At 48.5% G+C, this 22,500-nt stretch overlaps 1 protein-coding gene across 1 annotated transcript in view; it reads right to left on the reverse strand.

The window, feature by feature from the left end:
- Window positions 1–22,500, reverse strand: part of spef2 (sperm flagellar 2) — a 386,645-nt gene that overhangs the window by 46,012 nt on the left and 318,133 nt on the right. Inside the window, exons 34-36 of the mRNA XM_078213897.1 lie at window positions 20,879–21,061; window positions 18,768–18,860; window positions 15,276–15,339 (exon numbers count right to left, since the gene is read on the reverse strand). Coding sequence (XP_078070023.1) covers window positions 15,276–15,339; window positions 18,768–18,860; window positions 20,879–21,061 — 340 coding nt within the window. The remainder of the gene's footprint in view (window positions 1–15,275; window positions 15,340–18,767; window positions 18,861–20,878; window positions 21,062–22,500) is intronic.

Below are 22,500 nucleotides of genomic sequence, written 5' to 3' on the forward strand. Positions count from 1 at the left end.
AGAATGAGAGGTGACCTTATTGAAACACATAAATCATAGAGGAATACAGCACAGAAACAGGCCCTTCGGCCCACCACGTCTGTGCCAACCATCAAATACCAATCCATACTAATCCTGTTTAGCAGCACTTGGACAATAGCCTGCTGAGCCTTGGTTGGTGATTTAAGGGCTCATCCAGATGCTTCTTAACTGTTGTGAGAGTTCCTGCCTCCAGCATCCTCTCAGGCAGCACATTCCATATTTCCACCACTCTCTGGGTGAAACAATCTTTCCTCAGATCCCCTCGAAACCACTTACAAAGAACAAAGAACAATACAGCACAGGAACAGGCCCTTCGGCCCTCCAAGCCTGCGCCGCTCATGTGTTCCTAACGAGACCATCCGTTTGTATCCCTCTATTCCCAGTCTGTTCATGTGGCTATCTAGATAAGTCTTAAATGATCCTAGCGTGTCTGCCTCAACCATCTTGCTTGGTAGCGCATTCCAGGCCCCACCACCCTCTGTGTAAAATACATCCCCCGCACATCTGTATTGAACCTTGACCCCCTTACCTTGAACTTGTGACCCCTTGTGTTTGTCACTTCTGACCTGGGAAAAAGCTTCCAACTGTTCACCCTATCTATGCCCTTCATAATTTTATAAACTTCTATTAGGTCGCCCCTCAACCTCCGTCTTTCCAGGGAGAACAACCCTAGTTTACTCAATCTCACCTCACAGCTAATACCCTCCAGACCAGGCAACATAGAACATAGAACAGTACAGCACAGAACAGGCCCTTCAGCCCACGATGTTGTGCCGAGCTTTGTCTGAAACCCAGATCAAGCTATTTCCTCCCTAACATCCCAAAGTACTCCATGTGCCTATCCAATAGCTTCTTAAATGTTCCTAAAGTTTCTGACTCCCACTATCCAGGCAGGCAGTCCATTCCACACCCCAAGCACTCTCTGAGTAAAAAATCTACCTTGGACATCCTTCCTATATCTCCCACCATGAACCCTATAGTTATGCCCCCTAGTTACCGCTCCATTCACCCGAGGAAATAGTCTTTGAACGTTCACTCTATCTATCCCCCTCATCATCTTATAAACCTCTATCAAGTCTCCTCTCAACCTCCTCCGCTCCAAAGAGAAAAGCCCAAGTTCCCTCAACCTTTCCTCATAAGACCTACCCTCTAAACCAGGCAGCATCCTGGTAAATCTCCTTTGCACTCTTTCCAGTGTCTCCACATCCTTCTTATAGTGAGGTGACAGAACTGCACACAATATTCCAAATGTGGTCTCACCAAGGTCCTGTACAGTTGCAGCATAACCCCACGGCTCTTAAACTCAAACCCCCTGTTAATGAACGCCAACACACTATAGGCCTTCTTCACGGCTCTCTCCATTTGAGTGGCAACCTTCAGAGATCTATGGATATGAACCCCAAGATCTCTCTGTTCCTCCACAGTCTTCAGAACCCTACCTTTGACCCTGTAATCCACATTTAAATTTGTCCTACCAAAATGAATCACCTCGCATTTGTCAGGGTTAAACTCCATTTGCCATTTTTCAGCCCAGCTCTGCATCCTATCTATATCTCTTTGCAGCCTACAACAGCCCTCCACCTCATCCACTACTCCACCAATCTTGGTGTCATCAGCAAATTTACTGATCCACCCTTCAGCCCCCTCCTCCAAGTCATTTATAAAAATTACAAATAGCAGAGGACCAAGCACTGATCCCTGTGGCACTCCGCTGGTAACCGGTTTCCAGTCCGAAAATTTTCCATCCACCACCACCCTCTGTCTTCTGTTAGATAGCCAGTTACCTATCCAATCGGCCAAACTTCCCTCTATCCAACACATCCTTACTTTCTTCATAAGCCAACCGTGGGGGACTTTATCAAACGCCTTACTAAAATCCATGTATATGACATCAACTGCATTACCTTCATCGACACACTTAGTTACCTCCTCAAAAAATTCTATCAAATTTGTGAGGCAAGACTTGCCCTTCACAAATCCGTGCTGACTATCCCTGATTAAGCTGCATCTTCCTAAATGGTCATAAATCCTATCCCTAAGGACCTTTTCCATCAACTTACCGACCACCGAAGTAAGACTAACCGGCCTATAATTACCAGGGTCATTTCTATTCCCTTTCTTAAACAGAGGAACCACATTCGCCACTCTCCAGTCCTCTGGCACCACCCCCGTGGACAGTGAGGATGCAAAGATCAATGCCAAAGGCTCTGCAATCTCATCCCTTGCCTCCCGAAGAATCCTAGGATATATTTCATCAGGCCCAGGGGTCTTATCAACTTTTAGTTTATTCAAAATTGCTAGTACATCTTCCCTCCGAACATCTACCTCCTCCAGCCTATCAGCCTGTGACATCCTCTCTTCCTCAAAAACATGGCCCCTCTCCTTGGTGAACACCGAAGAAAAGTATTCATTCATCACCTCTCCTATCTCTTCTGACTCCATGCACAAGTTCCCACTGCCGTCCTTGACCGGCCCCAATCTCACCCTGGTCATTCTTTTATTCCTCACATAAGAGTAAAAAGCCTTGGGGTTTTCCTTGATCCGACCCGCCAAGGACTTCTCATGCCCCCTCCTAGCTCTCCTAAGCCCCTTTTTCAGCTCATTTCTTGCTAACGTGTAACCCTCCATCGAGCCAACCTTGCTTTCTCAACCTTACATACGCTTCCTTCTTCCTCTTGACAAGCCATTCAACCTCTTTTGTGAACCATGGTTCCCTCACTCGGCCATTTCCTCTCTGTCTGGCAGGGACATACCTATCAAGGGCACGCAGTATTTGTTCCTTGAAAAAGTTCCACTTATCATTAGTGCCTTTCCCTGACAATTTTTGTTCCCATCCTATGCTTCCTAATTCCCGCCTGATTGCATCATAATTACCTCTCCCCCAATTGTAAACTATGCCCTGCCGTATGGCCCTCTCCCTCTCCATTGCAATAACAAAAGACACTGAATTGTGGTCACTATCTCCAAAGTGCTCTCCCACAACCAAATCCAACACTTGGCCCGGTTCATTTCCCATTACCAAATCCAATGTGGCCCCACTTCTTGTCGGCTTATCCACATATTGTGTCAGGAACCCCTCCTGCACACACTGCACAAAAACTGCCCCATCCGAACTATTCGACCTATAAAGGTTCCAATCAATATTTGGAAGGTTAAAGTCCCCCATGACAACTACCCTGTGACCCCCACACATATCCATAATCTGCTTAGCAATTTCTTGCTCCACATCTCTATTACTATTTGGGGGCCTATAGTAAACTCCTAACAACGTGACTGCTCCTTTCCTACTCCTAACCTCAGCCCATATTACCTCTGTAGGCAGATCCCCTTCAAAATGCCTTTCTGCAGCCGTTACACTCTCCTTGATTAACAGTGCCACTCCTCCACCTCTTTTACCAGCTACCCTACACTTACTGAAACATCTATACCCCGGAACTTCCAACAACCACTCCTGTCCTTGTTCTAACCATGTCTCCGTAATGGCCACAACATCGTAGTCCCAAGTGCCAATCCACGCCCCAAGTTCACCTACCTTATTTCGGATGCTCCTTGCATTGAAGTAGACACACTTCAACCCATCATCTTGTCTGCTGGTACCCACCTTTGACCATGATACCCTTCCCAGTACCTCACTACACTCACTGACCTCCGGACTACAACTCCTTTTCCCATCCCCCTGACAAATTAGTTTAAACCCCCCCGAAGAGCCGTAGCAAATTTCCCTCCCAGGATATTGTTGATAACATCCTGGTAAACCTTTTCTGCACTCTCTCCAAAGCCTCCACGTCCTTCTGGTGGTGTGGCGACCAGAACTGGACGCAGTATTCCAAATGTGGCCTAACCAATGTTCTATATAACTGCAACATCATATGCCAACTTTTATACTCTATGCCCCGTCCAATAAAGGCAAGCATGCCATGTGCCTTCTTTGATCCCGTGAGATTTAACCTTTTGCACCAGCCTGCCATGAGGGACCTTGTCAAATGCTTTACTAAAATCCATGTAGACGACATCCACGGCCCTTCCCTCATCAATCATTTTTGTCACCTCCTCAAAAAACTCAACTAAATTTGTGAGGCATGACCTCCCTCGTACAAAACCATGTTGTCTATCGCTAATGAGGCTATTCAGTTCTAAATGTGTATAGGTCCTATCTCTAAGAATCTTCTCCAACAATTTCCTTATCACGGACGTCAAACTCACTGGCCTATAATTACCCGGGTTATCCTTGCTACCCTTCTTAAATAACAGGACCACATTTGCTATCCTCCAATCCTCTGGGACCTCACCTGTGTCCAATGAAGAAACAAAGATTTCTGTTCGAGGCCCAGAAATTTCATCTCTTATCTCTCTCAGTAATCTAGGACAGATGCCATCTGGCACTGGGGATTTGTCTACCTTAATGCTTCCTAAAACACCTAACACTTCCTCCCGTGTAATTGCGATTTGTTCTAACAGGTCTACACATCCCTCTGAGACACTACCAATCAACGTGTCCCTCTCCTTTGTGAATACTACTGATGCAAAGAATTCACTTAGGATCTCACCTACTTCCTTGGGTTCTAAGCATAATTCTCCTCCTTTGTTCTTGAGAGGTCCGACTCTTTCTCTGAAAACCCTCTTGTTCCTAACGCATGTATAAAATGCCTTGGGATTCTCCTTAATCGTGTCTGCCAAGGACATTTCGTGACCCCTTTTTCCCCTTCTAAGACCCTGTTTGAGTTCTTTTCTACTTTCTCTGTATCCCTCCACCTTACCCCTCACCTTAAGCCCTTTGGTCTTAGACATCTCTGTCATGGGGAAAAGATTCTTACCTATCTTTTGATTTGATTTATTCTTGTCACATGTATTAACATACAGTGAAAAGTATTGTTTCTTGCATGCTATACAAAGCATACCGTTCATAGAGAAGGAAATGAGAGATTGCAGAATGTAGTGTTAAAGTCATAGCTAGGGTATAGACAAAGATCAGCTGAATGAAAGGTAAATCCATTCAAAAGTATGACAGCAGCAGGGAAGAAGTTGTTCTTGAGACAGTTGGTACGTGACCTCAGACTTTTGTATCTTTTTCCCAAAGAAAGGTGAAGAGAGAATGTCCGGGGTGCGTAGGGTCCTTAATTATGCTGGCTGCTTTGCCGAGGCAGCGGGAAGTATAGACAGAGTCAATGGATGGGAGGCTGGTTCGCGTGATGGATTGGGCTACATTCATGACCTTTTGTAGATCCTTGCGGTCTTGGACAGAGCAGAAGCCATACCGAGCTGTGACACAACCAGAAAGAATGCAGCTATATAAGACCCTTTCAGACCCCACTTGGAGTACTGTGCTCAGTTCTGGTCGCCTCATTACAGGAAGGATGTGGAAAAGATTGAAAGGGTGCAGAGGAGATTTACAAGGATGTTGCCTGGATTGAGTGGCATGCCTTATGAGGATAGGCTGAGGGAGCTCGGTCTTTTCTCCTTGGAGAGACGTGGGATGAGAGGAGACCTAATAGAGGTATATAAGATGTTGAGAGACATAGATCGGGTGGACTCTCAGAGGCTTTTTCCCAGGGTGGAAATGGCTGCTATGAGAGGACACAGGTTTAAGGTGCTGGGGTGTAGGTACAGGGGAAATGTTGGGGGAAGTTTTTCACACAGAGGGTGGTGGGCGAGTGGAATCGGCTGCCATCAGTGGTGGTGGAGGCAAACTCAATAGGGTCTTTTAAGAGATTCCTGGATGAGTACATGGGACTTAATAGGATGGAGGGTTATAGGTAGGCCTGAAAGGTGGGGATATGTTCGGCACAACTTGTGGGGCCTGTTTTGTGCTGTAGTTTTCTATGTTTCTATGTTTCTATTGTGCATCTGTAAAAGTTGGTGAGAGTCGTAGCTGACATGCCAAATTTCCTTAGTCTTCTGAGAAAGTAGAAACGTTGGTGGGCTTTCGTAACTATAGTGTCGGCATGGGGGGACCAAGACAGGTTGTTGATGATCTGGACACCTAAAAACTTGAAGCTCTCGAACTTTTCTACTTCGTCCCCATTGATGTAGACAGGGACATGTTCTCCTTTACGCTTCCTGAAGTCGATGACAATCTCCTTCGTTTTGTTGACATTGAGAGAGAGATTATTGTTGCTGCACCAGTTCACCAGATTCTCTATCTCATTCCTGTACTCTGTCTCATCATTGTTTGAGATCCGACCCACTATGGTGGTGTCGTCAGCAAACTTGAAAATGGAGTTGGAGGGGAATTGGCCACACAGTCATCGGTGTGTAAGGAGTATAGTAGGGGGCTGAGAACACAGCTTTGTGGGGCACCGGTGTTGAGGATGATCGGGGAGGAGGTGTTGTTGCCTATCCTTACTGATTGTGGTCTGTGAGTTAGGAAGTTCAGGATCCAGTCGCAGAGGGAGGTGCCGAGGCCCAGGCCACGGAGTTTGGAGATGGGTTTTGTGGGAATAATGGTGTTGAAGGCTGAGCTGTAGTCAATAAATAGGAGTCTGACATAGGTGTCCTTGTTATCTAGGTGTTCCAGGGTTGAGTGCAGGGCCAGGGAAATGGCGTCTGCTGTGGACCTGTTGCGGCGGTAGGCAAACTGTAGTGGATCCAGGTAGTCCGGGAGGCTGGAATTGATTCATGCCATGACTAACCTTTCGACGCATTCCAAAGATGTGCGGGTTAGGTTGATTGGCCAGGTTAAAAATTGCCCCTTAGAATGCTAAAATGCGTCGGTTGGAGGGATTAGCGGGTGGATGTGTGGGGGTAGGGCCTGGGTGGGATTGTGGTCGGTGCAGACTCGATGGGCCGAATGGCCTCCTTCTGCACTGTAGGGTTTCTATGATTTCTATGATAATGATGGATGTCAGAGCCACCGGCTGATAGTCATTAAGGCACGCTGCTTGGTTTTTCTTAGGTACCGGGATGATGGTCGTCTTCTTGAAGTAGATAGGAACCTCAGATTGTTGTAAAGAGAGGTTGAAGATGTCTGTGAATACCCCCACCAGCTGATCCGCGCAGGATCTGAGTGCATGTCCGGTTACCCCATCCGGGCCAGTCGCTTTCCGTGGGTTGACCTTCTAGAAAGCTGCTCTGACATCTGCAAAGGTGACCCCAGATACAGGTTGATCCAGGGTGGAGGACATGCTCTCACTGACCTCTTGTTCAAAACGGGCGTAGAATACATTGTGCTGATCAGGGAGGGGTGTGTTGGAGTCGGCGATTTTACATGCCTTCATCTTGTAGCCTGTTATGTCTTGCAGACCTTGCCATAGTCGGCAGGGGTCTGTGTGGCTAGCCTGGGACTCTAGCTTGGTCCGGGACTGTCTTTTGGCATCTTTGATGGATCTCCTTAGATCGGATCTGGCTTTCTTGTATAGTCATGATGTGGAGATGCCGGCGTTGGACTGGGGTAAACACAGTAAGAAGTTTAACAACACCAGGTTAAAGTCCAACAGGTTTATTTGGTAGCAAAAGCCACACAAGCTTTCAGAGCTGCAAGCCCCTTCTTCAGGTGAGTGGGAATTCTGTTCACAAACAGAGCATATAAAGACACAGACTCAATTTACATGAATAATGGTTGGAATGCGAATACTTACAACTAATCAAGTCTTTAAGAAACAAAACAATGTGAGTGGAGAGAGCATCAAGACAGGCTAAAAAGATGTGTATTGTCTCCAGACAAGACAGCCAGTGAAACTCTGTGGGGGTTACAAATAGTGTGCCATGAACCCAATATCCCGGTTGAGGCCGTCCTCGTGTGTGCGGAACTTGGCTATCAGTTTCTTGTATAGGCCAGTGTAGCCTGACTTGAACGCCTTGGACCTGGACCTCAGCGAGCAGTGGATATCCCTGTTCATCCATGGTTTCCGGTTGGGGAACACACGGATTTCCTTCTTTGGCACACAGTCTTCGACACACTTAGTCATGAAGTCAGTTTCTGTAGTGGCGTACTCGTTCAGGCTGGCCGCAGAGCTTTTAAATACTGTCCAGTCCAATGACTCCAAGCAGCCCTGTAGGAGATTATCCGATTCCTCAGACCAACATTGCACGACTCTCTTTGATGGGTTTAAATTAATTTGTCAGGGGGATGGGAAAAGGAGCTGTAGTCCAGAAGTCAGTGTTGAGTGTAGTGAGGTACTGAGGAAGATATCAAGGTCGCAGGAGTGTACCGGCAGACAGGAAGGTGTCTGAAAGGTAGGTGAACTTGGGGCGTGGATTGGTACTTGGGACTACGACGTTGTGGCCATTACGGAGACATGGTTAGAACAAGGACAGGAATGGTTGTTGGAAGTTCCAGGGTAGAGATGTTTCAGTAACAGTAGGGAAGGTGGTAAAAGAGGTGGAGGAGTGGCATTGTTAATCAAGGATAGTTTAACAGCTGCAGAAAGGCAGTTCGAGGCGCATCTGCACACTGAGGTAATATGGGCTGAAGTTAGAAATAGGAAAGGAGCGGTCACGTTGTTAGGAGTTTACTATAGGCCCCGAAATAAGAACAAAGAACAATACAGCACAGGAACAGGCCCTTCGGCCCTCCAAGCCCGCGCCGCTGCCTGGTCCAAACTAGACCATTCTTTTGTATCCCTCCATTCCCACTCCGTTCATATGGCTGTCTAGATAAGTCTTAAACGTTCCCAGTGTGTCCGCCTCCACCACCTTGCCTGGCAGCGCATTCCAGGCCCCCACCACCCTCTGTGTAAAATATGTCCTTCTGATATCTGTGTTAAACCTCCCCCCCTTCACCTTGAACCTATGACCCCTCGTGAACGTCACCACCGGCCTGGGGAAAAGCTTCCCAACGTTCACCCTATCTATGCCTTTCATAATTTTATACACCTCTATTAAGTCTCCCCTCATCCTCCGTCTTTCCAGGGAGAGCAACCCCAGTTTACCCAATCTCTCCTCATAACTAAGCCCCTCCATACCAGGCAACATCCTGGTAAACCTCCTCTGTACTCTCTCCAAAGCCTCCACGTCCTTCTGGTAGTGTGGCGACCAGAATTGGACGCAGTATTCCAAATGCGGCCGAACCAACGTTCTATACATCTGCAACATCAGACCCCAACTTTTATACTCTATGCCCCGTCCTATAAAGGCAAGCATGCCATATGCCTTCTTCACCACCTTCTCCACCTGTGACGTCACCTTCAAGGATCTGTGGACTTGCACACCCAGGTCCCTCTGCGTATCTACACCCTTTATGGTTCTGCCATTTATCGTATAGCTCCTCCCTACATTATGTCTACCAAAATGCATCACTTCGCATTTATCAGGATTGAACTCCATCTGCCATTTCTTTGCCCAAATATCCAGCCTATCTATATCCTTCTGTAGCTTCTGACAATGCTCCTCACTATCTGCAAGTCCTGCCAATTTTGTGTCGTCCGCAAACTTACTGATCACCCCAGTTACACCTTCTTCCAGATCATTTAGATAAATTTATATAAATAGTAATAGAGATGTGGAGGAAGAAATTGCTAAGCAGATTATGGAGAGGTGTGGAGGTCACAGGATAGTTGTCATGGGTGACTTTAACTTTCCAAATATTGATTGGAACCTTTATAGGTTGAATAGTTAGGATGGGGCAGTTTTTCTGCAGTGTGTGCAGGAGGGTTCCCTGACACAATATGTGGATAGGCCGACAAGAGGTGGGGCCACATTGGATTTGGTAATGGGAAATGAACCGGGCCAAGTGTTAGATTTGGTTGTGGGAGTGCACTTTGGAGATAGTGACCACAATTCGGTGTCTTTCATTATTGCAATGGAGAGGGAGAGGGCCATACGGCAGGGCAAGGTTTATAATTGGGGGAGAGGTAATTATGATGCGATTAGGCAACATTTAGGGAGCATAAGATGGAAACAGAAACTGTCAGGGAAAGGCACAAATGAAAAGTGGAACTTGTTCAAGGAACAAATACAGTGTGTCCTTGATAGGCATGTCCCTGTCAGGCAGGGAGGAAATGGCCGAGTGAGGGAACCATGGTTCACAAAAGAGGTTGAATGGCTTGTCAAGAGGAAGAAGGAAGCGTATGTAAGGATGAGAAAACAAGGTTCAGTTGGGTCGATTGAGAGTTACAAGTTAGCAAGGAGTGAGCTGAAAAAAGGGCTGAGGAGAGCTCGGACGGGGCATGAGAAGTCCTTGGTGGGTCGGATCAAGGAAAACCCCAAGGCTTTTTACTCTTATGTGAGGAATAAAAGAATGACCAGGGCGAGGTTAGGGCCGGTCAAGGACAGCAGTGGGAACTTGCGCATGGAGTCAGAAGAGATAGGCGAGGCGATGAATGAATACTTTTCTTCAGTGTTCACCAAGGAGAGGAGCCATGTTTTTGAGGATGAGAGTGTGATACAGGCTGATAGGCTGGAGGAGGCAGATGTTCTGAGGGAAGATGTATTAGCAATTTTGAAAAACCTGAAGGTCGATAAGTCCCCTGGGCCAGATGAGATATATCCTAGGATTCTTTGGGAGGCAAGGGATGAGATTGCAGAGCCTTTGGCTTTGATCTTTGGGTCCTCACTGTCCACGGGGATAGTGCCAGAGGACTGGAGAGTGGCCAATGTTGATCCTCTGTTTAAGAAAGGAAATAGGAATGACCCTGGTAATTATAGGCTGGTCAGGTTTACTTCGGTGGTCGGTAAGTTAATGGAAGAGGACCTGAGGGAGAGGATTTACGACCATTTAGAAAGATGCAGCTTAATCCGGGATAGTCAACACGGATTTGTGAAGGGGAAGTCGTGCCTCACAAGTTTGATTGAATTTTTTGAGGAGGTAACTGAGTGTGTCGATGAAGGTACAGCAGTTGATGTCATATACATGGATTTTAGTAAGGCGTTGTATAAGGTTCCCCATGGTCGGCTCATGAAGAACGTAAGGAGGTGTGGGATAGAGGGAAATTTGGCCGATTGGATAAGTAACTGGCTATCTCATAGAAGACAGAGGGTGGTGGTGGATGGAAAATTTTCCGACTGGAGACCAGTTACCAGTGGTGTACCACAGGGATCAGTGTTGGGTCCTCTGCTAGTTGTGATTTTTATAAATGACTTGGAGGAGGGGGCTGAAGGGTGGATCAGTAAATTTGCAGATGACACCAAGATTGGTGGAGTAGTGGATGAGGTGGAGGGCTGTTGTAGGCTGCAAAGAGACATTGATAGGATGCAGAGCTGGGCCGAAAAATGGCAGATGGAGTTTAACCCAGATAAGTGCGAGGTGATTCATTTTGGTAGGACTAATTTGAATGTGGATTACAGGGTCAAAGGTAGGGTTCTGAGGAATGTGGAGGAACAGAGAGATCTTGGGGTTCATATCCATAGATCTCTGAAGGTTGCCACTCAAGTAGATAGAGCCGTGAAGAAGGCCTATAGTGTGATAGCGTTTATTAACAGGGGGTTTGAGTTTAAGAGCCGTGGGGTTATGCTGCAACTGCACAGGACCTTGGTGAGACCACATTTGGAATATTGTGTGCAGTTCTGGTCACCTCACTATAAGAAGGATGTGGAAGCACTGGAAAGAGTGCAAAGGAGATTTACCAGGATGCTGCCTGGTTTGGAGGGTAGGTCTTATGAGGAAAGGTTGAAGGAGCTAGGGGTTTTCTCTTTAGAGCAGAGGAGGTTGAGAGGCGACTTAATAGAGGTTTATAAGATGATGAGAACATAAGAACATAAGAACTAGGAGCAGGAGTAGGCCATCTAGCCCCTCGAGCCTGCCCCGCCATTCAATAGGATCATGGCTGATCTGAAGTGAATCAGTTCCACTTACCCGCCTGCTCCCCATAACCCCTAATTCCCTTACTGATCAGAAATCCATCTATCCGTGACTTAAACATATTCAACGAGGTAGCCTCCACCACTTCAGTGGGCAGAGAATTCCAGAGATTCACCACCCTCTGAGAGAAGAAGTTCCTCCTCAACTCTGTCCTAAACTGACCCCCCTTTATTTTGAGGCTGTGCCCTCTAGTTCTGGTTTCCTTTCTAAGTGGAAAGAATCTCTCCACTTCTACTCTATCCAGCCTCTTCATTATCTTATATGCCTCCATAAGATCACCCCTCAGCCTTCTAAACTCCAACAAGTACAAACCTAATCTGCTCAATCTCTCCTCATAATCTACACCCCTCATCTCCGGTATCAACCTGGTGAACCTTCTCTGCACTCCCTTCAAGGCTAATATATCCTTTCGCAAGTAAGGGGACCAAAACTGCACACAGTATTCCAGCTGCGGCCTCACCAATGCCTTGTACAGATGCAGCAAGACATCTCTGCTTTTATATTCTATCCCCCTCACGATAAATGCCAACATCCCATTTGCCTCTTGATCACCTGTTGTACCTGCAGACTGGGTTTTTGTGACGCATGCACAAGGACCCCCAGGTCCCTCTGCACAGCAGCATGTTGTAATTTTTTTCTATTTAAATAATATTCCAATTTGCTATTATTTCTTCCAAAGTGAATAACCTCACATTTGCCAACGTTATACTCCATCTGCCAGATCCTCGCCCACTCACTCAGCCTGTCCAAATCTCTCTGCAGACCTTCCGCTTCCTCCACGCAATTCACTTTCCCACTTATCTTCGTGTCGTCAGCAAACTTTGTTACCCTACATTCAGTCCCCTCCTCCAGATTGTCTATGTAAATAGTAAACAGTTGAGGCCCCAGTACCGATCCCTGCAGCACGCCACTAGTCACCATCTGCCAACCAGAAAAGCACCCATTTATTCTGACTCTCTGCTTCCTGTCGGATAGCCAATCCCCAATCCATGCTAACACCCTACCCCCAACTCTGTGTGACCCAATCTTCTGCAGCAACCTTTTGTGAGGCACCTTATCAAACGCCTTTTGGAAATCTAAAAACACCGCATCCACCGGTTCCCCTCCGTCAATCGCACTAGTCACATCTTCATAAAAATCCAGTAAGTTCGTCAAACACGACTTTCCTCTCATGAATCCATGCTGCGTCTGCTTGATTGAACCATTCTTATCCAGATGGCCTGCTATTCCCTCTTTAATGATGGATTTCAGCATTTTCCCAACTACAGACGTTAAGCTAACCGGCCTGTAGTTACCCGCCTTTTGTCTACTTCCTTTTTTAAATAGCGGCGTAACAGTAGCCGTTTTCCAATCAGCCGGCACTACCCCATAGTCCAGTGAATTTTGATAAATAATCACTAATGCATCCGCTATTACCTCTGACATTTCTTTCAGTACCCTGGGATGCATTCCATCCGGACCCGGGGACTTGTCCACCTTCAGTCCCATTAGTCTACCAAGCACTGCCTCTCTAGTAACAATAATTGTATTGAGTACCTCTCCTCCAGGGGGATAGATAGAGTGAACGTTCAGAGACTATTTCCTCGGGTGGATGTAGCTGTTACTAGGGGGCATAACTATAAGGTTCGTGGTGGAAGATATCGGAGGGATGTACGAGGTAGGTTCTTTACTCAGAGAGTGGTTGGGGTGTGGAATGGACTGCCTGCTGTGATAGTGGAGTCGGACACTTTAGGAACTTTCAAGCGGTTATTGGATAGGCACATGGAGCACACCAGGATGATAGGGAGTGGGATAGCTTGATCTTGGTTTCTGAAAAGGTTCAGCACAACATCGTGGGCCGAAGGGCCTGTACTCTGCACCACTGTTCTATGTTCTATGGTTCTCCCGCTTCAGTTTTTGCTTGTAAGCCGGGAGCAGGAGCACAGCCTTGTGGTCTGATTTGCCAAAGTGTGGGCGGGCGATAGAGCGGTAGGCATGTTTGATATTTGTGTAGCAGTGGTCTAGGATGTTCGGGCCTCTGGTGGAACAGGAGACGTGTTGGTGGTAACTTGGTAGTACGCTCTAGAGTTTGGCCTGATTGAAGTCCCCGGCCACGATGAACAAGGCCTCGGGATGTTTCATCTCAAGGCTATTCGTAGTGGTGTATATTTCGTCCAGCGCGATCTTCATGTCCGCATGGGGCGGGATGTAAACTGCCATCAGGATAGTGGAGGTGAACTCCCGCGGAAGGTAGAGGGGCAGCATTTTAGTATCAGGTATTCTAGGTCCGGGGAGCAGAAACTCACCAGTGTTGCTACGTCTCGGCGCCACGAGGTGTTGATTAGGAAGCAGACCCCATCTCCCCTGACCTTGTCTGAGGCCGCTGTACGGTCCATTCGATGGATTGAGAAGCTCTCTGGTTGTAAGGCACTGTCCGGTGAAGCAGGAGTGAGCCGTGTCTCCGTGAGACAGAGCACACAGCAGTCCCTCAGTTCTCTTTGGAAAGTGAGTCTGGCTTTAAGTTTGTCTAGCTTGTTTTCCAGAGACTGGACATTTACAAGGAGTAAGCTGTGCCTCTCATTATTTTCCATATCTCTATCAGCTCCCCCCCTCAGCCTCCTCTGCTCCAGGGAAAACAAACCCAGCCTATCCAGTCTCTCCTCATGGCTGAAACTTTCCATCCCAGGCAACATGCTGGTGAATCTCCTCTGCACCCTCTCCAGTGCAATCACATCCTTCCAATAGTGGGGCAACCAGAACTGCACACAGTATTCCATCTGTGGCCTCACCAACGTTTTATAAAGTTGTACCAAGACATTCAGAGACATCCTTCATCATTACTGCAGTGATGCAGTAACACAATGCCCCTCCTCTGCTGAGAGGTTGGGGTGCAGTGAGAATGTTTCAGCTTATACCAGATTTTGGATCAAGCAGACACATTTTGGGCCTCCTCCCATTTAAGGCTGATCTGAGGAGAAAGTTTTTCTCTCAGAGGGTCATTCAATCTGCTTTCTTCCCCAGACAGCCGTGGGGTCAATGGATATATTGAAGGCTGAGTTGGACAGATTTTTGGCCAAGGGTTATGGGGCTGCCAGGGAAGTTTAGACTAAATCAGATTAGCCACGATGTTATTGAATAGTGGGGCAGACTGATGGGCCGAATGGCCTATTCCTGCTTCTAGTCCTGTGTTCCTTTGTGATGCCCAGAATCGGATGTAATATTCCAGTTGATGTCAAACCAATGTTTACTACAGGTTCAGCACAATCTCCTTGCTCTTGTACACTGTGCCCCTATTAACAAAGCCCAGAATACTGTCCGCTTTAATAACCACTCTCTCCATCGGTCTTGCCACCTTCAATGATCTGTGTACAGATACACCCAGCTCCCTCCGCTCCTGCACTCTCAAAGAATTTTACCCCCTTTTTATATAAAATGCATCGCTTCAGGTTACTCCACATTGAACTTTATCTGCCACCTCTCTGCCCCCTCCAGCAGCCTGTCTGCCTTTCTGACGCTCTACACCAGCCTCCTCACACTTTACAATGCTTCATGGTTTTGTGGAATCCGCAGGTGTTGAGATTGTGCTCTGTGCACCAAGGCCTAGGCTGTGAACAGGGATCAGGGAAAGCTATGATCCGAGCACTGAGCTCCGGTGAATCCCAGTATATATACTCCCCCCGAGCTGTCACCACTCCTCGCGGCCCCCCCTGTCACTCAGCCAGTCTGTCAGCGCGCTGCCAATCTCCTCCCCTTCCATGGACCCCAACCAGGCCCACAGTGCTGCCTTGTGGAAATCCATGTACACCACATCAACTATATCACCCTCACCAATCTCCCTGTCACCAACCAGCTCGATGCGGATTTCCCCTTCCGAAACCTATGCTGGCTTTTGATGTGAAAAGTCATTGTGGCTGAAGTCCAGGTGAGTTCTTCCAGAAATCCTCTGCAGTGTTGAGTTGCAGGGAGTGCAGTGAATGGAGATTCTGGGTTAAAGTCCAACAGGTTTATTTGGTAGCAAAAGCCACACAAGCTTTCGAGGCTCTGAGCCCCTTCTTCAGGTGAGTGGGAATTCTGTTCACAAACAGAACTTATAAGACACAGACTCAATTTACATGAATAATGGTTGGAATGCGAATACTTACAACTAATCCAGTCTTTAAGAAACAAAACAATGGGAGTGGAGAGAGCATCAAGACAGGCTAAAAAGATGTGTATTGTCTCCAGACAAGACAGCCAGTGAAACTCTGCAGGTCCACGCAACTGTGGGAGTTACAAATAGTGTGACATAAATTCTGATTCTAGGATCGCATGATAAAGACTCAGGAGGAAAAAAGCAGAAATATTTATGTGAAATAGTGTGACATAAACCCAATATCCCGGTTGAGGCCGTCCTTGTGTGTGCGGAACCTGGCTATCAGTTTCTGCTCCGCGACTCTGCGCTGTCGTGTGTCGCGAAGGCCGCCTTGGAGAACGCTTACCCGAATATCAGAGGCCGAATGCCCGTGACCGCTGAAGTGCTCCCCAACAGGAAGAGAACAGTCTTGCCTGGTGATTGTCGAGCGGTGTTCATTCATCCGTTGTCGCAGCGTCTGCATAGTTTCCCCAATGTACCATGCCTCGGGACATCCTTTCTTGCAGCGTATCAGGTAGACAACGTTGGCCGAGTTGCAAGAGTATGTACCGTGTACCTGGTGGATGGTGTTCTCACGTGAGATGATGGCATCTGTGTCGATGATCCGGCACGTCTTGCAGAGGTTGCTGTGGCAGGGTTGTGTGGTGTCTTGGTCACTGTTCTCCTGAAGGCTGGGTAGTTTGCTGCGGACAATGGTCTGTTTGAGGTTGTGCGGTTGTTTGAAGGCAAGAAGTGGGGGTGTGGGGATGGCCTTGGCGAGATGTTCGTCTTCATCAATGACATGTTGAAGGCTCCGGAGGAGATGCCGTAGCTTCTCCGCTCCGGGGAAGTACTGGACAACGAAGGGTACTCTGTCCACTGTGTCCCGTGTTTGTCTTCTGAGGAGGTCGGTGCGGTTTTTCGCTGTGGCGCGTTGGAACTGTTGATCAATGAGTCTAGCGCCATATCCTGTTCTTATGAGGGCATCTTTCAGCGTCTGGAGGTGTCTGTTGCGATCCTCCTCATCCGAGCAGATCCTGTGTATACGGAGGGCTTGTCCGTAGGGGATGGCTTCTTTAACGTGTTTAGGGTGGAAGCTGGAGAAGTGGAGCATCGTGAGGTTATCCGTGGGCTTGCGGTACAGTGAGGTGCTGAGGTGACCGTCCTTAATGGAGATGCGCGTGTCCAAGAATGCAACCGATTCCGGAGAGTAGTCTATGGTGAGTCTGATGGTGGGATGGAACTTGTTGATGTCATCATAGAGTTGTTTCAGTGATTGTTCACCATGAGTCCAAAGGAAGAAAATGTCATCGATGTATCTAGTGTATAGCACCGGTTGAAGGTCCCGTGCGGTGAAGAAGTCTTGTTCGAACCTGTGCATGAAGATGTTGGCATATTGAGGTGCAAATTTGGTCCCCATGGCTGTTCCGTGTGTCTGGATGAAGAACTGGTTGTTGAAGGTGAAGATATTGTGGTCCAGGATGAAGCGGATGAGATGTAAAATTGCATCTGGAAACTGGCAGTTGTTGGCGCTGAGCACTGAGGCCGTTGCAGCAATGCCATCGTCATGGGGGATGCTGGTGTAGAGTGCTGAGACATCCATTGTGACGAGGAGCGCTCCTGGTTCAACTGCTCCATGTGTGCCGAGTTTCCAGACGCTGAAAGATGCCCTCATAAGAACAGGATATGGCGCTAGACTCATTGATCAACAGTTCCAACGCGCCACAGCGAAAAACCGCACCGACCTCCTCAGAAGACAAACACGGGACACAGTGGACAGAGTACCCTTCGTTGTCCAGTACTTCCCCGGAGCGGAGAAGCTACGGCATCTCCTCCGGAGCCTTCAACATGTCATTGATGAAGACGAACATCTCGCCAAGGCCATCCCCACACCCCCACTTCTTGCCTTCAAACAACCGCACAACCTCAAACAGACCATTGTCCGCAGCAAACTACCCAGCCTTCAGGAGAACAGTGACCAAGACACCACACAACCCTGCCACAGCAACCTCTGCAAGACGTGCCGGATCATCGACACAGATGCCATCATCTCACGTGAGAACACCATCCACCAGGTACACGGTACATACTCTTGCAACTCGGCCAACGTTGTCTACCTGATACGCTGCAAGAAAGGATGTCCCGAGGCATGGTACATTGGGGAAACTATGCAGACGCTGCGACAACGGATGAATGAACACCGCTCGACAATCACCAGGCAAGACTGTTCTCTTCCTGTTGGGGAGCACTTCAGCGGTCACGGGCATTCGGCCTCTGATATTCGGGTAAGCGTTCTCCAAGGCGGCCTTCGCGACACACGACAGCGCAGAGTCGCGGAGCAGAAACTGATAGCCAGGTTCCGCACACACAAGGACGGCCTCAACCGGGATATTGGGTTTATGTCACACTATTTCACATAAATATTTCTGCTTTTTTCCTCCTGAGTCTTTATCATGCGATCCTAGAATCAGAATTTATGTCACACTATTTGTAACTCCCACAGTTGCGTGGACCTGCAGAGTTTCACTGGCTGTCTTGTCTGGAGACAATACACATCTTTTTAGCCTGTCTTGATGCTCTCTCCACTCCCATTGTTTTGTTTCTTAAAGACTGGATTAGTTGTAAGTATTCGCATTCCAACCATTATTCATGTAAATTGAGTCTGTGTCTTATAAGTTCTGTTTGTGAACAGAATTCCCACTCACCTGAAGAAGGGGCTCAGAGCCTCGAAAGCTTGTGTGGCTTTTGCTACCAAATAAACCTGTTGGACTTTAACCTGGTGTTGTTAAACTTCTTACTGTGTTTACCCCAGTCCAACGCCGGCATCTCCACATGGAGATTCTGGGACAGTGTTAATGAGTGGCTGGGGTGATGCACGGGGACCAGTCCTGGGCTCCTCACATTCCTCTGTGCTAACTATACCTGCTTGAGTTGCTTGAGTCTCTGGAACGGGAGGGGAGCTTCTGGATCCTCTGGCTCCTGGAGCTCAGTCTCAACCTTAAACCACAACTCCACCTAAAATCAAAAAACAACGAGAGTTAAAACATAGACAGAAAGATAATAACATGGAGAGAACAAGGCACACAGAGAGAATGTGGATGTGGAGAGTGGGAGAGGGAGAAAGAGAGAGAGAATCAGAGAGAGACAGAGAGAGAGTCAGAGTGACAGACAGAGAGAAAGAGAGAGAGAGACAGAGCGACAGACAGAGAGAGAGAGAGCGACAGACAGAGAGAGAGCGACAGATAGAGAGAGAGCTAGAGCGACAGAGAGAGAGAAAGAGAGAGAGACAGAGAGAGAGAGACAGAGAGAGAGTGACAGACAGAGAGACAGAGTGACAGACAAAGAGAGAGAGACAAAGCGACAGACAGAGAGAGAGTAAGATACAGAAAGACTGAGAAAGCAACAAAACGATGAAGCATTCACCATGCAATATTTCAAAGTCCAATCCATGTAAACTAGGTTTCCGAATGGGATGTGAATCAGATTCCCAACAGTGGGAGGGAGGAAGGGGCCGATTACTCCAATCCACACTGTGTGAGTGTGGGCAGATACAGGGCCTGAATTGCCAGCCTTCATTGTGGCCAGTCTTGCAGGCCAGTGACAGGGGCCCTTTGTAGGGGCCCGCAGTGTGGGCCTGTTTAGTGGGCCTGTGTAGTGGGTCTATGTTATGGGCCTGTGTATAGGCCTGTGTAGGGAGCCTGCAGTATGGCCTGTGTAATTGGCCTGTGAAGGGGGCCTACAGTGAGCCTATGTTATGGGCCTGCAGTACAGCCTGTGTAGGCGACTGGAGTTTGGTACTGTGTTGTGGGCCTGTGTAGGGGCCTGCAGTGCTGGCTTGCGTAGGGGCCTGTGTAGGGGTCTACAGTTCGGGCCTGTGTAGGGGCCTACAGTGCGGGCCTGTGTAGTGGTCTTGTGTAGGGGCCTGCAGTGCAGGCCTGCAGTGTGGGCCTGTGTTGTAGGCCAGTGTAGTGGTCTTGTGTAGGGGCCTGCAGTGTGGGCCTGTGTTGTCGGCCAGTGTAGTGGTCTTGTGTAGGGGCCTGCAGTGTGGGCCTGTGTTGTAGGCCAGCGTAGCAGTCTTGCATAGGGGCTTGCAGTCCAGGCCTGTGTAGGGGCCTGTCTTGTTTTGTCCTGCGTTTCGGGTCTAGATGGGGTTTGTTCAGGTTTGCCTGTTTCTCTACAAATGCTGCCACAGACTGTTATTCACAAAACCCATTCTTGTTTATTTCAGATGAATGTACATCTCAGTGCTCCACACGAGGGTGTGCCTCTGCCTCTCACCAGAGCCGTTACTTTTCTGAATTCAAAAAAACAGACAATGCTCAGCAGGCCTGCAGCATCTGAGGAGAGACACAGAGTTAACATTTCCAGTCACAGTGACTCCTGTACAAGAGTCAGACTGGACTCGAAATGTTAACCGTGGCTGGGATTCCCTGACCTCGGCTGTGGCTGGGATTCCCTGACCTCGGCCGTGGCTGGGATTCCCTGACCTCGGCCGTGGCTGGAATTCCCTGATCTCGGCCGTGGCTGGGATTCCCTGACCTCGGCCGTGGCTGGGATTCCCTGACCTCGGCCGTGGCTGGGATTCCCTGACCTCGGCCGTGGCTGGGATTCCCTGACCTCGGCCGTGGCTGGGATTCCCTGACCTCGGCTGTGGCTGGGTTTCTCCGGTCCCGCTGCTGTGAGATTTAGCTGAGAACCAAATTCCCCACCTCAATGGCAGCGGCGAAAGAGCGCGAATAGCCAGAGAATCGCAGCCTGTGTTTCTCTCTCCCACACACGCTGCCAGACTTGCTGAGTTTATCCAGCATTTTCTGTCTTTGTTTCAGGTTTCCAGCATTGTGCTTTCACCTGGCTGATATACCTGACCTTGCATCATTCCATCAGCAGCTAACTGTGTACAGGGTGTGAGTAATATAATCCTGATAGGAACTCTTTACTCTACAGGTCTGTCTGGTTGCTCTGTGTTGTGGGTTGGTGCACATTACAGGGTCACTGTGTGGGAATAGCCTGCCCTCAGTAAGGAGTGATTTGACCTGCTTGTATTGTTCCTGTGTAACGTAGCCAGTTTCTGCCTCATCAAAGGTCTGGAACCTGCTCTTGGTGTCCAGCAGGTCGCTCAGAGACGGGAAGGGCCAAGGCTGAGCAGCTGCAAGGAGAAAGCGTCGCCAGTCCAACAAATCAGACTCCAGAGTCAGCGTCCTTGTGATATCCAACACCTGGAAAAAGAGAGCGGCAAATAACACACAGAGATTGATACTCACAGTGAGGGAGTAACACCACTCGAGATACAGTCAGTAACACAGGGCGCTGGGGGGAGAGGGGTTACTGAGTGACAGTGTGAGGGAGCTGGATTAACATCAGTACAGATACAGTCAGTAACACAGGGTGCTGGGGGTGAGGGGTTACTGAGTGACAGTGTGAGGGAGCTGGATTAACATCAGTACAGATACAGTCAGTAACACAGGGTGCTGCGGGGAGAGGGGTTACTGAGTGACAGTGTGAGGGAGTTGGATTAATATCAGTGCAGATACAGTCAGTAACACAGGGTGCTGGGGGGGAGAGGGGTTACTGAGTGACAGTGTGAGGGAGCTGGATTAACATCAGTACAGATACAGTCAGTAACACAGGGTGCTGGGGGAGAGGGGTTACTGAGTGACAGTGTGAGGGAGCTGGATTAACATCAGGACAGATACAGTCAGTAACACAGGGTGCTGCGGGGAGAGGGGTTACTGAGTGATAGTGTGAGGGAGCTGGATTAACATCAGTACAGATACAGTCAGTAACACAGGGTGCTGGGGGGAGAGGGGTTACTGAGTGACAGTGTGAGGGAGTTGGATTAATATCAGTGCAGATACAGTCAGTAACACAGGGTGCTGGGGGGGAGAGGGGTTACTGAGTGACAGTGTGAGGGAGCTGGATTAACATCAGTACAGATACAGTCAGTAACACAGGGTGCTGGGGGAGAGGGGTTACTGAGTGACAGTGTGAGGGAGCTGGATTAACATCAGTAGAGATACAGTCAGTAACACAGGGTGCTGCGGGGAGAGGGGTTACTGAGTGACAGTGTGAGGGAGTTGGATTAACATCAGTACAGATACAGTCAGTAACACAGGGTGCTGCGGGGAGAGGGGTTACTGAGTGACAGTGTGAGGGAGTTGGATTAATATCAGTGCAGATGCAGTCAGTAACACAGGGTGCTGGGGGGGAGAGGGGTTACTGAGTGACAGTGTGAGGGAGCTGGATTAACATCAGTACAGATACAGTCAGTAACACAGGGTGCTGGGGGAGAGGGGTTACTGAGTGACAGTGTGAGGGAGCTGGATTAACATCAGTACAGATACAGTCAGTAACACAGGGTGCTGGGGGAGAGGGGTTACTGAGTGACAGTGTGAGGGAGCTGGATTAACATCAGTACAGATACAGTCAGTAACACAGGGTGTTGGGGGGAGAGGGGTTACTGAGTGACAGTGTGAGGGAGCTGGATTAACATCAGTACAGATACAGTCAGTAACACAGGGTGCTGCGGGGAGAGGGGTTACTGAGTGACAGTGTGAGGGAGCTGGATTAACATCAGTACAGATACAGTCAGTAACACAGGGTGCTGCGGGGAGAGGGGTTACTGAGTGACAGTGTGAGGGAGCTGGATTAACATCAG

The sequence above is a fragment of the Mustelus asterias genome, chromosome 6 (assembly GCF_964213995.1).
Source record: "Mustelus asterias chromosome 6, sMusAst1.hap1.1, whole genome shotgun sequence".
Taxonomy (NCBI): domain Eukaryota; kingdom Metazoa; phylum Chordata; class Chondrichthyes; order Carcharhiniformes; family Triakidae; genus Mustelus; species Mustelus asterias.